The 17087-nt window shown below is 67.6% G+C and overlaps 2 protein-coding genes across 3 annotated transcripts; one reads left to right on the top strand and one right to left on the bottom strand.

The window, feature by feature from the left end:
* Positions 1-1277: 1277 nt before the first annotated feature.
* FKRP (fukutin related protein) lies at positions 1278-4178 on the bottom strand. The gene is made up of 2 exons (XM_087729731.1): positions 3968-4178; positions 1278-2959 (listed from the first exon to the last, which is right to left on the bottom strand). Exon 2 carries the CDS (start codon positions 2824-2826, stop codon positions 1348-1350), a length of 1479 nt encoding a protein of 492 aa, XP_087585857.1. The 5' UTR covers positions 2827-2959; positions 3968-4178; the 3' UTR covers positions 1278-1347.
* A 1736-nt stretch (positions 4179-5914) lies between these two features.
* Positions 5915-16816, top strand: STRN4 (striatin 4). Of its 2 annotated transcripts, XM_087729744.1 has the most exons (17): positions 5915-6173; positions 8381-8484; positions 8619-8692; positions 8782-8860; positions 8939-9097; positions 9179-9329; positions 10634-10772; positions 10879-10980; positions 11076-11191; positions 13502-13677; positions 13765-13812; positions 13932-14053; positions 14272-14442; positions 14530-14670; positions 14745-14843; positions 14957-15043; positions 15516-16816. In XM_087729744.1, the coding sequence occupies exons 1-17, from the start codon at positions 5967-5969 to the stop codon at positions 15683-15685; spliced, it is 2145 nt and encodes a 714-aa protein (XP_087585870.1). In that variant the 5' UTR covers positions 5915-5966; the 3' UTR covers positions 15686-16816. The 2 variants fall into 2 exon arrangements, with proteins under 2 accessions (XP_087585870.1, XP_087585871.1); XM_087729745.1 differs by lacking the exon at positions 8782-8860 and having other exon boundaries at positions 5974-6173.
* The last annotated feature ends 271 nt before the right edge of the window (positions 16817-17087 follow it).

Raw genomic sequence — 17087 nt, 5'->3', positions numbered from 1 at the left:
GGTGGCCCGAGGGGACCCCAGGACGGATTGGGGACCCTGGGGGTGGCCAGGGGTGTCCCGAGGGGACCCCAGAACGGATTGGGGACCTTGGAGGTGGCCGGGGGGACCCCAGGACGGATTGGGGACTGTGGGGGTGGCCAGGGGTGGCCTGGGGGGACCCCAGGACGGATTGGGGACCCTGGGGGTGGCCAGGGGGACCCCCCAGGACAGATTGGGGACCCTGGGGGTGGCCCAGGTGGCAGATGGACCCCCCAGGACAGATTGGGGACCCTGGGGGTGGCCCGAGGGGACCCCAGGACGGATTGGGGACTGTGGGGGTGGCCAGGGGTGTCCCGAGGGGACCCCAGAACGGATTGGGGACCTTGGAGGTGGCCGGGGGGACCCCAGGACGGATTGGGGACTGTGGGGGTGGCCCAGGTGGCAGATGGACCCCCCAGGACAGATTGGGGACCCTGGGGGTGGCCCGAGGGGACCCCAGGACGGATTGGGGACCCTGGGGGTGGCCAGGGGTGGCCCGAGGGGACCCCAGAACGGATTGGGGACCTTGGAGGTGGCCGGGGGGACCCCAGGACAGATTGGGGACCCTGGGGGTGGCCCAGGTGGCAGATGGACCCCCCAGGACAGATTGGGGACCCTGGGGGTGGCCCGAGGGGACCCCAGGACGGATTGGGGACCCTGGGGGTGGCCAGGGGTGGCCCGAGGGGACCCCAGAACGGATTGGGGACCTTGGAGGTGGCCGGGGGGACCCCAGGACAGATTGGGGACCCTGGGGGTGGCCCAGGTGGCAGATGGACCCCCCAGGACAGATTGGGGACCCTGGCGGTGGCCCGAGGGGACCCCAGGACGGATTGGGGACCCTGGAGGTGGCCGGGGGGACCCCAGGACGGATTGGGGACCTTGGAGGTGGCCGGGGGGACCCCAGGACAGATTGGGGACCCTGGGGGTGGCCCAGGTGGCAGATGGACCCCCCAGGACAGATTGGGGACCCTGGGGGTGGCCCGAGGGGACCCCAGAACGGATTGGGGACCTTGGAGGTGGCCGGGGGGACCCCAGGACGGATTGGGAACTGTGGGGGTGGCCAGGGGTGGCCTGGGGGGACCCCAGGACGGATTGGGGACCCTGGGGGTGGCCCGGGGGACCCCAGGATGCATTGGGGACCCTAGGGGTGGCCCGGGGGGACCCCAGGACAGATTGGGGACCCTGGGGGTGGCCCAGGTGGCAGAGGGACCCCCAGGGAGCCCCATAGGCGTCACGCAGGGGCGAGGCTTTGGTGCAGCGGGTGTCACCGGAGGGTTTATTGTCACCGGCGGGGGACACCCCACAGGGGGGGACACCCCCCCCCCCCCGTCAGTCGTGCCCCAGGCGCTTGACGGCGGGATTGGGGTACTCGGGGTTCTCGATGGCTCCCGCTCCGAACTTCAACTCGAGGAAGGCGCGGGCGTTGTTGGGCGCCATGGCGGTAAAGCCGGCGAAAGCCATCGGCACCCGGGGACGGAGGAAACTTTCGGGGAATTCCACGTCTTGGGGGTGCCCCAACCACGTGTCCTTGGTCATCACCCCGCCGCGGGGGTAAAACGGCCACAGGTCCACGTGTAACCGGTTGCTCCGACTGTAGTGAACGCGGTAAAAGTCTCCCTCCGCCGCCTTCTCCCAAAGAAAACCCTCGGCGTCTTCCACCGCCTCCCCCGTCGCCGCCGCCGCCAACCACCGGCATTTACCGACGTCCTCCCGGTAAATTCCCAAATCCACGTCGTAATCCCAAGGGATGATGTCTCCGAGGCGGGCGGCACCCAGTAACGACCCCCCTTCTAACCAGTACCGTACTCCGGCGGCCTCCAGTACCCCGGTTACGTGCCGGGCGGTTTCCCGTAGCGCCCGTAGGCAGCACGGCGGGGTCCAGCGCCCGGCGAGGAGGTATTGGGGGGTACGGGCGTGAACCGTGCCGAAACACCGCGCCGTCTCCTTGCCGCAGCCGTACCAGCGTTCCCGCCCGTCCGCCAACACCTCTCGTTTGATGCCGAGATCGCGCATCAACCGGCGCCGGCGGTTTTCCGCCAGGTTTTCGGTTTTCCAACGCCCGTGAGGAGAAACGGGGGATCGCCGTGCCGCCGGGAACGCCGCCGGTATCACCCGTAACCCCCAACCCCGAAACGCCGCTTGGACGAAGAGCGCGGTGGGCACCGGTCGCGCCAAGGGGAAGGGGAGAGCGAAGAGATCGCGGGTACGAAGCAACAGCACCGCCGTCCCTTCCACCGCCCGGCAAACACCCGGCGCGCCGGGGCCGTACCGCGCCGTCCACGCCCGCGGTTCCAACCGCAGCTCCAAACACCGTAACGGCGCCGATCCCACCGGCGCCGCCACCAACCGAACGGCGCCGGGGTTTTCTTCCAAAGCGTCCCGCATCCGTTCCAGCAAACCGGGGACGGCGCGGGTGCCGTCGGGAACCAAAGCCACGTGGCGGGTGCGGACGTGGAGTTCGGGATGCGCCAACGGCGGCGGTCGGTCGGCGACGGGACGTAACGGTAACACCTCGACCCCAGCCGGTAACGGTACCGGTGGATACGGCGGCATTTCGGCAGCCACCACTACCGGAACGGGTAAGGAAGCGAAGGATCGCGCCGTCCCCGCCAAATCGTTCTCGAAGTCCTCGAAGTCCCGGAGGAGGACGGTGACGCCGGGGACGCCGCGGTGGGGCCGGCAGGAGGGCGGCGGGGACGCCCCCGGCCCCCGCCAGGCGCAGTAGAGGAGGAGGAGGTTGAGGCCGATGGCTCCGGCCAGAGCGGCCTGGCACGGCGTCACCCGCATGCCGAGGGTCTTAATTAGCATCCCCCCTCGTTAATTAATTAATGAGGGGGGTGTGTGTGTGTGTCCCCCCGCTGCCGCCGCCCCAGCCAGGTCCTACCGGTGCTGCCACACGTGGCACGAGCGGGGAGGTCTCAGCCGGGGCTCGGCGGCGGCGCTGGGAGGGGGAAAGAGGCGTTAATGAGGGGGGGTCGTTAACGAGGGGCGCTCGTTAATGGGGAGACCCCTTAACAGGGGCGCTCGTTAATGGGGAGACCCATTAATGAGGGGGGCTTGTTAATGGGGGGCCTCATTAACGGGGAGACCCATTAACGAGCCCCCCTCGTTAATGGGGAGACCCATTAATGAGGGGGGCTCGTTAATGGGGAGGCCCATTAACGAGGGGGGCTCATTAATGGGGAGGCCCATTAACGAGGGGGGCTCGTTAATGGGGAGGCCCATTAACGAGGGGGGCTCATTAATGGGGAGGCCCATTAATGGGGAGGCCCATTAACGAGGGGGGCTCGTTAATGGGGAGGCCCATTAATGGGGAGACCCATTAACGAGGGGGGCTCATTAATGGGGGGCTCATTAACGGGGAGGCCCATTAATGAGGGGGGCTCGTTAACAGGGGGCTCATTAACAGGGAGACCCATTAATGAGGGGGGCTCGTTAACGGGGGGCTCATTAACAGGGAGACCCATTAATGGGGGGCTCATTAATGGGGAGACTCATTAACAGGGGGCTCATTAATGGAGAGACCTATTAATGGGGAGACCCATTAAAGAGGGGGGCTTGTTAATGGGGGGCTCGTTAACAGGGAGGCCCGTTAATGAGGGGGCCATTAACGAGGGGGGCTCATTAATGGGGAGACCCATTAATGGCGTTCATTAATGGGGAGAGCCATTAACGAGGGGGGCTCGTTAATGGGGGGGCTCATTAACGGGGAGGCCCGTTAATGGGGAGGCCCGTTAATGAGGGGGGTTCGTTAACGGGGAGACCCCTTAATGGAGGGGGTCATTAATGGGGAGATCATTAACGAGGGGGGTTAATTAATGGGGAGACCCATTAATGCCCCCCCCAGCAGGGGCCCAGGGCATCCCCTCCCCCCAAAGCTGAGGTTGCCGTGGCAACGCCAGCCCCGGTTGCTATAGCAACGCTATACGGGCAGCCCCTATATACGTACATGGGTTGGAGGGGTTGCTGCAGGCACCTATAGGCGCCACGCCTATATACGGGACGGGCACCCATAAGATCTATAGGCCCCGTGTACCCCCAGATATACGCGCCCGCACATATAGGTGTCTATATGCGCACCTATAGCTGCATGCACCCCTATACACCCTGTATCCCCTATAGCCCTATACCCCCTATATCCCCTACAGCCCCTACACCCCCGTCCCCTGCAGCCCCTATATTCCCTGTATCCCCCTATAGCCCCTACACCCCCCGTCCCCCCATCCCCTATAGCCCTCTACCCTGTCCCCTATAGCCCTATACTCCCTGTATCCCCCACAGCCCCTATACCCCCATCCCCTGCAGCCCCTATACCCCCTGTATCCCTTATACCCCCTGTATCCCCTATAGCCCCTACACCCCCTATAGCCCTGTATCCCCATACCCCTGTATCCCCTATAGCCCCTGTAGCCCCTATAGCCCCTATAGCCCTGTATCCCCATACCCCTGTATCCCCTATAGCCCCTGTAGCCCCTATAGCCCTGTATCCCCATACCCCTGTATCCCCTATAGCCCCTATACCCCCTACACCCCTATACCCCCCCATATCCCCTATAGCCCCTGTACCCCCTACACCCCCTATAGCCCCTCTACCCCCGTATCCCCTATACCCCTACACCTCCTATACCCTCTATAGCTCCTATACCCCCTACGCTCCCTATACCCCTGTACACCCTACACCCCCATATCCCCTACACCCCCCATACCCCCTGTACCCCCTACATCCCCTACACCCCCTATATCCCCTACACCCCCTGTACCCCCCGTACCCCCTACACCCCCTATATCCCCTACACCCCCTATACCCCCCGTACCCCTTATACCCCTACACCCCCTATATCCCCTACACCCCCTGTACCCCCTACACTCCCTGTACCCCCTGTACCCCTTATACCCCTATATCCCCTATAGCCCCTACACCCCCTACACTCCCTGTACCCCCCGTACCCCCTACACCCCCTATACCCCCCGTACCCCTTATACCCCTACACCCCCTATAGCCCCTACACCCCCTACACTCCCTGTACCCCCCGTACCCCCTACACCCCCGTACCCCTTATACCCCTACACCCCCTATAGCCCCTACACCCCCTACACTCCCTGTACCCCCCGTACCCCCTGTACCCCTTATACCCCTATATCCCCTACACCCCCTGTATCCCCGTACCCCCTATATCTCCTACACCCCCTGTACCCCCGTACCCCCTACACCCCCTATACCCCCCGTACCCCTTATACCCCTACACCCCCTATATCCCCTACACGCCCCGTACCCCCTACACCCCCGTACCCCCTACACCCCCTATACCCCCCGTACCCCCTGTACCCCTTATAGCCCTATACCCCCTATATCTCCTACACCCCCTGTACCCCCGTACCCCCTACACCCCCTATACCCCCCGTACCCCTTATACCCCTACACCCCCTATATCCCCTACACGCCCCGTACCCCCTACACCCCCGTACCCCCTACACCCCCTGTACCCCCCGTACCCCCTGTACCCCTTATAGCCCTATACCCCCTATATCTCCTACACCCCCTGTACCCCCCGTACCCCCTACACCCCCTGTATCCCTGTACCCCCTATATCCCCTACACCCCCGTACCCCCGTACCCCCTACACCCCCTGTACCCCCTATATCCCCTACACCCCCTATACCCCCGTACCCCCTGTACCCCTTATACCCCTATATCCCCTACACCCCCTATACCCCCGTACCCCCTGTACCCCTTATACCCCTATACGCCCTATATCCTCTACACCCCCGTACCCCTACACCCCCTATACCCCCTATAGCCCCCTACACCCCCCCCCCCCGCCCCGTCCCGCCCGCGGGCGCTGTTGCCCGGGTAACGCGCGGCCGGCCCCGCCCCCCCGCTTCCGGCTCCCTTTCTGGCAGGAAGCGGCGGCGGCGGCGGCCCCGCGGCTCCCTTTGTGGCAGCCGTGATGGCGGCGGAGCGGGCGGCGGCGGCGGCGGCGAGGGCCCAGCCGCCCCCCGCCGGGCCCCCCCCCGGCCCCAGCCCCGCTCCCGGGCCCGAACCGGCGGGTCGAGGCGGGTTGAGCCTGCCCGGTATCCTGCACTTCATCCAGCACGAATGGGCGCGCTTCGAGGCCGAGAAGGGGCGCTGGGAGGCGGAGCGGGCCGAGCTCCAGGTACCGGCACCGCGCCCGGGACCCCCCCTCAGCCTCCGACACCCCCCCCCCCCATCCCCAGCCCCACCGGGCCCCGCCGGGGGTTACCGGGGCCGCCGCCGCCGCCGCCATCTTGGGAGGAAATGGCCGCCGGGCGGCGGGAGCGGGGGGCGGGCACCGGCGGGACCGCGGCGGGGGGGGGGGCCGCGGCCGGCACCGGGGAGCCCCCAGCCCCGGGATTGGGGACCCCCAGCCCCGGGTTGGAGCACCCCCGGGATGGAGGACACCCCCCCCCCCCCCCGTCCCCCCAGCTCCGGGATTGGGGACCCCCCAGCCCCGGGACCCCTCAGCCCCGGGATTGGGGACCCTCCGGGATTGGGGACCCCCCCAGCCCCGGGATTGAGCACCCCCGGGATTGGGGACCCCCAGGACCCCTTAGCCCCAGGACTGGGGACCCCCAGTGATTGGGGACCCCCAGCGCCGGGACCCCTTAGCTCCAGTATTGGGGACCCCCCGGTATTGGGGACCCCCCGGTATTGGGGATCCCCCCGGTACTGGGGACCCCCAGCCCCGGGACCCCTCAGCCCCAGTATTGGGGACCCCTTGGTATTGGGGATCCTCCCGGTACTGGGGACCCCCAGCCCAAGGACCCCTCAGCCCCGGTATTGGGGACCCCCCTGGGACTGGGGACCCCCCCGGGATTGGGGAACCTCATCCCTGGGACCCCTCAACCCTGGGATTGGGGACCCCCAGGCCTGGGACCCCTCAACCCTGGTATTGGGGACCCCCCTGTATTGGGGACCCCCCCAGCCCTGGGGATTGGGGACCCCCCCCAGGCATTGGGGACCCCCCCACCGAGATTGGGGACCCCCAGGCCTGGGACCCCTCCACCCCGGTACTGGGGACCCCCAGACCCAGTGTGAAGCACCCCTGGTATTGGGGACCCCCCCAGCCCCAGTATTGGGGATCCCCCTGTATTGGGGACCCCTCAGCCCCGGTTTTGGGGACCCCCAGGACCCCTCAGCCTTGGTATTGGGGACCCCCCCCGGTATTGGGGACCCCTCCTGTACCCCAGTTTTGGGGAACCCCTGCCCCAGTATCAGGGACCCTCAGCTCCAGTCTGAGGGACCCCCAGGCTCGGGATTGGGGACCCCCCTGCACCCCGATGTCAGGGACCCCCCTGCACCCCGATATCGGGGACCCCCCAGCCCTGGCACTGGGGACCCCGCTGCACCCCAGTTTTGGGGACCCCCCAACCCCTGGTGGCACCGGGCTCTGGGGCCACTGGTGTCACTCCTGGGGCCATCACAGAACCTGGGGCTAGTGGCACTCCTCCTGGGGCCACCGGTGTCACTCCTGGGGCCAGCAGTGTCCCTCCCAGGACTGGCACCGAGGTCTGGGGCCACCAGTGTCACTCCTGAGGCCACCAGTGTCCCTCCAGGACTGGCATCAAGCTCTGGGGCCACCAGTGTCACTTCTGGGGCCACCAGTGTCCCTCCCAGGACTGGCACCGAGGTCTGGGGCCACCAGTGTCACTCCCAGGACTACCAGTGTCCCTCCAGGACTGGCATCAAGCTCTGGGGCCACCAGTGTCACTCCTGGGGCCACCAGTGTCCCTCCCAGGACTGGCACCGAGGTCTGGGGCCAGCAGTGTCCCTCCCAGGACTGGCACTGCTCCTGGGGCCACTGGTGTCACTCCTGGGGCCACCAGTGTCCCTCCCAGGACTGGCACCGAGGTCTGGGGCCACCAGTGTCCCTCCAGGACTGGCATCAAGCTCTGGGGCCACCAGTGTCACTCCTGGGGCCACCAGTGTCCCTCCCAGGACTGGCATCGAGCTCTGGGGCCACTGGTGTCCTCCCAGGACCACCAGTGTCCCTCCCAGGACTGGCACTGCTCCTGGGGCCACTGGTGTCACTCCTGGGGCCACCACTGTCATCCCAGGACCACCAGTGTCCCTCCCAGGACTGGCACTGCTCCTGGGGCCACCGGTGTCACTCCTGGGGCCACCAGTGTCCCTCCCAGGTCTGTCACCAACCCCAAGTGTCACTCCCGTGGCCGACCCCGCTGCCACCTCCTGTCCCGGTGACCGGAGCCACTCGTCCCCATGTCACTTCTGCACCCGGGGGAGGGGCAGGCTGCTGTTGGGGGGGGGGGGGGGGGGGTCAGGAGGGTGGCAGCGGCCCGGGTGTCCCTTGTCACCGTGTCCCCTGTCACCGTGTCCCCGCAGGCGCAGGTGGCTTTTCTTCAAGGCGAACGCAAGGGACAGGAAAACCTCAAGACCGACCTGGTGCGCCGCATCAAAATGCTGGAATACGCCCTCAAACAGGAGAGGTGGGGGACACCCCAAAACTCCGGCGGTCCCCACGCTCCTTTTGGGGGTCACCGTCCCCCTCCTCGCCTCACGGGGCCACCCCCTCATTTTAAGGCCACTTGTCACCTCTTTGTCCCCTTCCGCTTCTTTCCAGGTCCAAGTATCACAAGTTGAAATTCGGCACCGAGCCGACGCCGGGGGAGAAGAAACCGGAGGGGCCGGAGCCGGGTGAGCGTCCCCGTCCCCAAAATGGGGGTGACACGGGTGGCTTTTGGGGTGCCTGACCCCCCGTGCGTGTCCCCTCCCCCCCCCCCCAGTGTCCAACGGCCCCGTGGAGGTGACATCGCTGGAAGGTGGCCCGTTGGCTTGGAAAGAGGGCCGGCAACTGTTGCGGCAGTGAGTTGGGTGGCTAGCGGGGTGGTCGGGTGGGTTTTGGGGTACCCTGAGCACCCCGTTTTCCCTCTGTCCCCCCAGGTACCTGGAGGAAGTGGGGTACAGTGACACCATCTTGGACATGAGGTCACGTCGCGTCCGCTCGCTGCTGGGCCGCGGGCCACCGGCCCCACCGGCCCCCGGTAGCCCCCCGGCTACCGACTCCCTCCTGGTGCGACGCATCGAGGAGCAAATCCAGAGGTGAAAGCTTGGGGGGGGGTGGGATTTTTGGGGTGTTTTTGGGGGTCCCCCCAACTCCATCCCGGTGCTTCCCGCCTTCAGGAATGCCGGGAAGGAGACGGAAGAGCGGGGGGGCGGCGGGGGCTTGGAGCAGGTCCCCTTCCCGCCCGGCGGCGGCGAGGACGAGGACAGCGACGAGGACGAGGATGCCGAGAGCCTTCCTCCCGCCCAGCACAAGAAGCAGCGAGTCAAGGCAAGAGGCACCCCCAAAATTTTGGGGGGGGGGGGGTGTCCCCCCCAATCGAGGCACCCCCTAAATCGGGGGGGGGGGGGGGCCCAAAGCTGGGTGTCCCCCAAACCTTGGTGTCCCCAAAACCTTGGTGTCCCCCAAAGCTGGGGGTCCCCCAAAGCTGGGGGGGTCCCCAAACCCTGGTGTCCCCCAAAGCTGGGGGTCCCCCAAAGCTGGGGATCCCCCAAAGCTGGGGGGGTTCCCCAAAGCTGGGGGTCTCTCAAACCTGGGTGTCTCCTAAAGCCGGGGGGGTCCCCCAAAACTGGGGGAGTCCCCCCAAAGCTGGGGGTCCCCCAAAGCTGGATGTCCCTCAAACCTGGGTGTCCCCCAAAGCCAGGGGGGTCCCCAAAGCCGGGGGGGTCCCCAAACCCTGGTGTCCCCCAAACCTCGGGGTCCCCCAAAACCGGGGGAGTCCCCCCAAAGCTGGGGGTCCCCCAAAGCTGGATGTCCCCCAAACCTTGGTGTCCCTCAAACCTCGGGGTCCCCTAAAACCGGGGGGGTCCCCCCAAAACCGGGGGGGTCCCACAAAGCTGGATGTCCCCCGAACCTTGGTGTCCCTCAAACCTGGGTGTCCCCCAAATCCGGGGGGGTCCCCAAAGCCGGGGGGGTCCCCAAACCCTGGTGTCCCCCAAACCTCGGGGTCCCCCAAAACCGGGGGGGTCCCCAAAGCTGGGAGTCCCCCAAAGCTGGGTGTCCCCCAAACCTTGGTGTCCCTCAAACCTGGGTGTCCCCCAAAGCTGGGGGGGTCCCCAAAGCTGAGTGTCCCCCAAAGCTGGAGGTCTCCCAAAGCTGGGGGGAGTCCCCAAAGCTGGGTGTCCCCCAAACCTTGGTGTCCCTCAAGGCTGGGGGGATCCCCAAAGCTGGGGGTCCCCCAAAGCTGGAGGGGTCCCCCAAAGCTGGGTGTCCCAAAAACCTGGGGGTCCCCCAAAGCTGGGGGTCCCCCAAAGCTGGGAGGGGTCTCCGAAACTTGGGGGTCCCCTAAATCTGAGGTATCCCCCAAACCTGGGGCGGTCCCCCAAACCTGAGGGGTTCCCCAAACTGAGCATCCCCCAAACCTGAGGTGCCCCCCCCAAACCTGGGGGTCCCCCAAACCTGGGTGTTCCCTAAACCTGGCGTTCCCCCACACCTGGGTGTCTCCCAAACCCCGGGGGGGGGGTTCCCCAAACCCAGAGGCCCTTGTGCCCCCCCATTTCCACCATCTTCTCTCCCACTGGCTTCAGGGGTCCCCCCAAAACGGGGCCGTGACCCCCTCCCCCCCTTTTCCTCAGCTCACCCCCAAACCCCTCCTGCCCGAGGTGGAGGATGAGGATGACGACGAAGACTCCGAGGACGCCCTCAACGAATTCGACTTCCTGGGTTCCGGAGAGAACGGGGCCGGCCGGCGCGCCGGGGAGGGCGTGGAGCTCGGTGAGCGGCACCGGGGGGCAGCGATGGATTTGGGGGGGGGGGGGGGGGGGCCCTTTGGCCCCCCCGACTTTGGTACCGGATCTCCTGACCCCCCCCATCCCCGCAGAGAGCCGCCGGGGCCGGCTGCGGGGGATCCTGGCCGACCTGCGGGACGTGGACGGGCTCCCACCGAAACCAGTGGCTACGGGGCCACCGCGACCTCATGAAGGTACGGTCTTGGGGGGGGGGGGCGGTGTCCCGGTGTCCCCTCGGGGGGTCCCCGTGTCCCTTAGGGGGGTCACGCCCAGCCGCTGGCTTCCGCAGGGTCTTTGGGCATCACCTCCGACGTCTTCATCATGGACAGCATCGGCGGCGGCGCCGTCAGCCTGGGGGACCTGGCCGACCTGACCGTCACCAACGACAACGAGCTCAGCTGTGACGTGAGTCACCCCCCGATGTCCCCACGCTGTCCCCAAACCTGCCCTGAGCGTCCCCTGGGCTCCGCTGTCCCCGTGGTGTCCCCAAACCTGCCCTGAGCGTCCCCTGGGCTCCGCTGTCCCCACGGTGTCCCCAAACCTGCCCTGAGCGTCCCCTGGGCTCCGCTGTCCCCGTGGTGTCCCCAAACCTGCCCTGAGCGTCCCCTGGGCTCCGCTGTCCCCGTGGTGTCCCCAAACCTGCCCTGAGCGTCCCCTGGGCTCTGCTGTCCCCACGCTGTCCCCAAACCTGCCCTGAGCGTCCCCTGGGCTCCGCTGTCCCTGTGGTGTCCCCAAACCTGCCCTGAGCGTCCCCTGGGCTCCGCTGTCCCCGTGGTGTCCCCAAACCTGCCCTGAGCGTCCCCTGGGCTCTCCTGTCCCCACGGTGTCCCCAAACCTGCCCTGAGCGTCCCCTGGGCTCCGCTGTCCCCACGGTGTCCCCAAACCTGCCCTGAGCGTCCCCTGGGCTCCGCTGTCCCCGTGGTGTCCCCAAACCTGCCCTGAGCGTCCCCTGGGCTCTCCTGTCCCCGTGGTGTCCCCAAACCTGCCCTGAGCGTCCCCTGGGCTCCGCTGTCCCCACGGTGTCCCCAAACCTGCCCTGAGCGTCCCCTGGGCTCCGCTGTCCCCACGGTGTCCCCAAACCTGCCCTGAGCGTCCCCTGGGCTCCGCTGTCCCCATGGTGTCCCCAAACCTGCCCTGAGCGTCCCCTGGGCTCCGCTGTCCCCGTGGTGTCCCCAAACCTGCCCTGAGCGTCCCCTGGGCTCCGCTGTCCCCACGGTGTCCCCAAACCTGCCCTGAGCGTCCCCTGGGCTCCGCTGTCCCCACGGTGTCCCCAAACCTGCCCTGAGCGTCCCCTGGGCTCCGCTGTCCCCATGGTGTCCCCAAACCTGCCCTGAGCGTCCCCTGGGCTCCGCTGTCCCCGTGGTGTCCCCAAACCTGCCCTGAGCGTCCCCTGGGCTCCGCTGTCCCCACGGTGTCCCCAAACCTGCCCTGAGCGTCCCCTGGGCTCTCCTGTCCCCGTGGTGTCCCCAAACCTGCCCTGAGCGTCCCCTGGGCTCCGCTGTCCCCGTGGTGTCCCCAAACCTGCCCTGAGCGTCCCCTGGGCTCCGCTGTCCCCACGGTGTCCCCAAACCTGCCCTGAGCGTCCCCTGGGCTCCGCTGTCCCCACGGTGTCCCCAAACCTGCCCTGAGCGTCCCCTGGGCTCCGCTGTCCCCACGGTGTCCCCAAACCTGCCCTGAGCGTCCCCTGGGCTCCGCTGTCCCCGTGGTGTCCCCAAACCTGCCCTGAGCGTCCCCTGGGCTCCGCTGTCCCCACGGTGTCCCCAAACCTGCCCTGAGCGTCCCCTGGGCTCCGCTGTCCCCACGGTGTCCCCAAACCTGCCCTGAGCGTCCCCTGGGCTCCGCTGTCCCCACGGTGTCCCCAAACCTGCCCTGAGCGTCCCCTGGGCTCCGCTGTCCCCACGGTGTCCCCAAACCTGCCCTGAGCGTCCCCTGGGCTCCGCTGTCCCCACGGTGTCCCCAAACCTGCCCTGAGCGTCCCCTGGGCTCTCCTGTCCCCACGGTGTCCCCAAACCTGCCCTGAGCGTCCCCTGGGCTCCGCTGTCCCCACGGTGTCCCCAAACCTGCCCTGAGCGTCCCCTGGGCTCCGCTGTCCCCGTGGTGTCCCCAAACCTGCCCTGAGCGTCCCCTGGGCTCCGCTGTCCCCGTGGTGTCCCCAAACCTGCCCTGAGCGTCCCCTGGGCTCCGCTGTCCCCACGGTGTCCCCAAACCTGCCCTGAGCGTCCCCTGGGCTCCGCTGTCCCCACGGTGTCCCCAAACCTGCCCTGAGCGTCCCCTGGGCTCCGCTGTCCCCGTGGTGTCCCCAAACCTGCCCTGAGCGTCCCCTGGGCTCCGCTGTCCCCGTGGTGTCCCCAAACCTGCCCTGAGCGTCCCCTGGGCTCCGCTGTCCCCGTGGTGTCCCCAAACCTGCCCTGAGCGTCCCCTGGGCTCCGCTGTCCCCACGGTGTCCCCAAACCTGCCCTGAGCGTCCCCTGGGCTCCGCTGTCCCCAAACCTGCCCTGAGCGTCCCCTGGGCTCCGCTGTCCCCACGGTGTCCCCAGCCCCCTGTGACTGTCCACCCTGGACCACCCCGGTCCCCATCACGTCCCTTCGGTCCCCCCTCTCCTTTCCTCGCCCTCCGGCCACCAAAAGCCACCTGCCACGAGCCCCAGCTGGGGTCATGGGGTGCCACCGTCCCCTGCCACCTTCCCCTGCCACTGTCCCCTCGTGTCCCCGCAGCTCCCGGAGGGCCGGGACGCCCTGAAGAAGACGTGGAGCCCCAAATTCACCCTGCGCAGCCACTACGACGCCGTGCGGGGTCTCGCCTTCCACCCCGCCGAGGCCGCCCTGCTCACCGCCTCCGAGGACGGCACCCTCAAACTCTGGAACCTCCAGAAGCCCGTCGCCCCCAAAAAGTGGGTGCTGGGAGGGGTGACAAAGGGGTGGCAGGGACGGGGACACCCCTCGGCGCAGTTGTCACCCGCCTTTTGTCCCCTTTCCAGGAACGCGGCGCTGGACGTGGAGCCGGTGTACGCTTTCCGCGGGCACAGGTAGGGGACGGGGAGCGGGGCGCTGGGCTTGGGGGGGTGACACGGGCCAGTCTGGGGGGATAACGGGTGGCTCTGGGGACACCCCCGGGGTCCCTGTCACCTCATCCCCATCCCCGCAGGGGCCCGGTGCTCGCCGTCGCCATGGGCCGCGACAGCGCCCTGTGCTGCAGCGCCGGCGTGGACGCCCGCATCCGCCGCTGGCGCCTGCCCGACCTCGACATGGACCCCTACGACGGTTACGGTGGGTGTCCCCTCCCTTTGGGTGACATCCGCACCCGCCGGTCCCCAACCCTACCCCGTCACCCCCTCCTCCGGCTGCGGCGTCACCCCCTTTGCCCGCGGCATCACCGCAGCGTCCCCCTCCGGCTGCCGTGCCACCCCTCCGGCTGCCGTGCCACCCCCTCAGCCACGCTGTCCCGTCCCGTCCCCCCCCGAGGTGACATTTCCCGCTGTCCCCAGACCCCGGGGTGCTCAGCGGCGTCCTGGAGGGTCACGGTGACGCCGTCTGGGGCCTGGCCTTCAACCCCGCCGGCGACCGCTTGGCCTCCTGCTCCGCCGACGGCACCGTCCGCATCTGGGACCCCCGGCGCGAAGACGGCGCCTGCCTCGGCACCTACGACGCCCAGAGCGGTGAGCGGGGCAGGGGGGCGTCCCCTCGGCGTCGGGGACGTCCCCGCCACCCCCCCTGTCACCCTCTTTGTCCTCCCCTCCCTGCAGAGCACGGTGTCCCCACCTCCGTCACCTTCTCCACCACCCAACCCAACCACGCCGTGGTGGCTTTCCGGACGGGCGCCGCGGTGCTCTACGACGTAGAGGCGGCTCGAGCCGTTTTGGCGCTCGAAGCCCGGCCGGATGGCGGTGAGTGAACGGGTGACGGGGGTGTCCCCCCCCTTTGTCACCGCCGAGGGCCTGATCCTGGCGTCCCCACGCAGGTGGCAGCCAGGTCAACCAAGTGGTGAGCCACCCCTCGCAGCCCCTCACCATCACCGCCAGCGACGACCGCGGCATCCGCTTCCTCGACAACCGGACAGGTTGGGCTGGGGGCTTCGTTAGCCCTAACGAGGCCGGGGGGGGGGGGGGCGGGGAGGAGGTTGGGGACGTCCCTGTCACCGCTGCCACCCCCTCCCCTATTTCCCACCGCCAGGTAAAGTCGTGCACTCCATGGTGGCCCACTTGGACGCCGTCACCTGCTTGGCCGTCGACCCCAACGGCGTCTTCCTCATGTCCGGCAGTAAGCGTCCCCCGTCCTCGTCCTTGTCCCCAACCCCGTCCTTGTCCCCAACCCTGTCCCCCTCCCCACCGTCTCTGAAACGAGAGCGTTGGATCTCGGCACTCCTCAGCCACCGCTGCCGTCACCGTCCTGTCCCCTCCCCGCTCTCCGCCACCGCTGCCGTCACCGTCCTGTCCCCTCCCTGCTGTCACCACCCTGGGGTGACCCAGGGGACCTGAACCCCCCCCTTGCGCTCCCCAAATCCCCCCCCCCTTTTTTTTTATGTGTCCCTTGTCCCCAAAATCCTCCCTCAGCCACCCCAAACTCCCACGTCCCTTCCCCGCCGCACCCACGTCCCTCCCGGACGCCGGGGTCCCCCCCCAGGACGCCGGGGTCCCCTCTAGGACACCGAAGTGTCGTGTCCCCCCCCCCGAGGACACCCGAATGTCCCCTCCCCGAACGTCACGAGTGTCCCCTTCCGTGTCCTCGGCAGGTCACGACTGCTCCTTGCGCCTGTGGCACCTGGCCCACAAAACCTGCGTCCAGGAGCTGACGGCGCACCGCAAAAAACACGAAGAAGCCGTCCACGCCGTCGCCTTCCACCCCAGCCGGGCCCTCAGCGCCAGCGCCGGCGCCGACGCCCTCGCCAAGGTCTTCGTGTGACGCCGGGAAGGGGGGGGGACACACACACACACACACATGGGGACAGCGGGGGGGACGGACGACACCGGAGGGACGCGCGGGGTGGCCTTTGTCACCTTCCCCCCCCACCCCCCCACGTCCGGGGAGCTGAGCCCGGTGGCTCCCTGCAGCTCGTGACGCCCCAGGGAGGCCTCGGGGCTCTCCTGCCCCCCCCCCCCCAGCTGCCCCCTGGGGTGCGGGAGGCACCTATGGGCTCTGTACCCCCCTCTGGGGGCGCCTATGGGCTCTGTATACCCCCAGGGGCACCTATAGGCTCTATACGCCCCTCTGGGGGCACCTATGGGCTCTATATACCCCCGGGGGCAGTTATAGGCTCTGTGTACCCCTTTGGGGGCAGTTATGGGCTCTATATACCCCCCCAGGGGCAATTATGGGCTCTATATATCCCTGGGGGGGTAGTTATGGGCTCTATATACCCCCCTGGGGGCAATTATGAGCTCTATATATTCCGGGGGGGGGCAGTTATGGGCTCTATATACCCCCCCAGGGGCAATTATGGGCTCTATATATCCCTGGGGGGGTAGTTATGGGCTCTATATACCCCCCTGGGGGCAATTATGAGCTCTATATATTCCGGGGGGGGGCAGTTATGGGCTCTATATACACCCCCCGGGGGCAATTATGGGCTCTATATATTCCGGGGGGGGGGCAGTTATGGGCTCTATATACCCCCCCAGGGGCAATTATGGGCTCTATATATCCCTGGGGAGATAGTTATGGGCTCTATATGTGCCCCTGGCGGCACTTACAGGCTCTGTATACCCCCGGGGGCAGTTATGGGCTCTGTATACCCCCCCAGGGGCACTTATGGGCTCTCTATACCTCCTCAGGGGGCACTTAGCCGCTCTATATACCCCCCCGGGGCAGTTCTGGGCTCTAAGTACCCTCCCTGGGGGCACTTATGGCCTCTATACACCCCCCTGGGGACAGTTATGGGCTCTGTATACCCCCGGGGGCAGTTATGGGCTCTGTGTACCCCCCCAGGGGCACTTATGGGCTCTATAGGCACCCCCAAGGGCGATTAGGAGCTCTGTATACCCCCGGGGGCAGTTAAGGGCTCTGTGCCCCCCCCCCGGGGGGGGACTTATGGCCTCTATATACCCCCTGGGGGGGCACTACACCCCCCCGGGGGCACCTATGGGACCTATCCCCCCCGGGGGGGGGGGGAACAACACTACACCCCCTGGGGGGCACCTATAGGATCTATACACCCCGGGGGGGGCAGGGGGGGCACTACACACCCCCCTGGGGGGCAATTAGGGGCCTTATCCCCCCCCCCCCCCCCAGGGGCAATTATGGACCTTATAGCCCCCCATAGGGGCAGCACGGCTCCATATCCCCCCCCGGGGGGGGGCCCCCCAAC

Source organism: Nipponia nippon, unplaced genomic scaffold, assembly GCF_047370975.1.
Source record: "Nipponia nippon isolate SJK-2023a ecotype South Korea unplaced genomic scaffold, ASM4737097v1 scaffold_46, whole genome shotgun sequence".
NCBI classification, from domain to species: Eukaryota; Metazoa; Chordata; class Aves; order Pelecaniformes; family Threskiornithidae; genus Nipponia; species Nipponia nippon.
Note: the sequence above shows the minus strand (reverse complement) of the source record. Positions and strands in the feature narration are given on the sequence as shown.

Excerpts from the sequence above, each read along its gene's own strand:
- FKRP (XM_087729731.1), bottom strand. The coding sequence starts at position 2,826 with ATGCTAATTAAGACCCTCGGCATGCGGGTGACGCCGTGCCAGGCCGCT.
- STRN4 (XM_087729744.1), top strand. The coding sequence starts at position 5,967 with ATGGCGGCGGAGCGGGCGGCGGCGGCGGCGGCGAGGGCCCAGCCGCCC. Across the intron at positions 10,773-10,878 it reads CGGGGAGGGCGTGGAGCTCG|AGAGCCGCCGGGGCCGGCTG; the intron begins GTGAGCGGCACC and ends CCATCCCCGCAG. Across the intron at positions 13,678-13,764 it reads AAGCCCGTCGCCCCCAAAAA|GAACGCGGCGCTGGACGTGG; the intron begins GTGGGTGCTGGG and ends TCCCCTTTCCAG.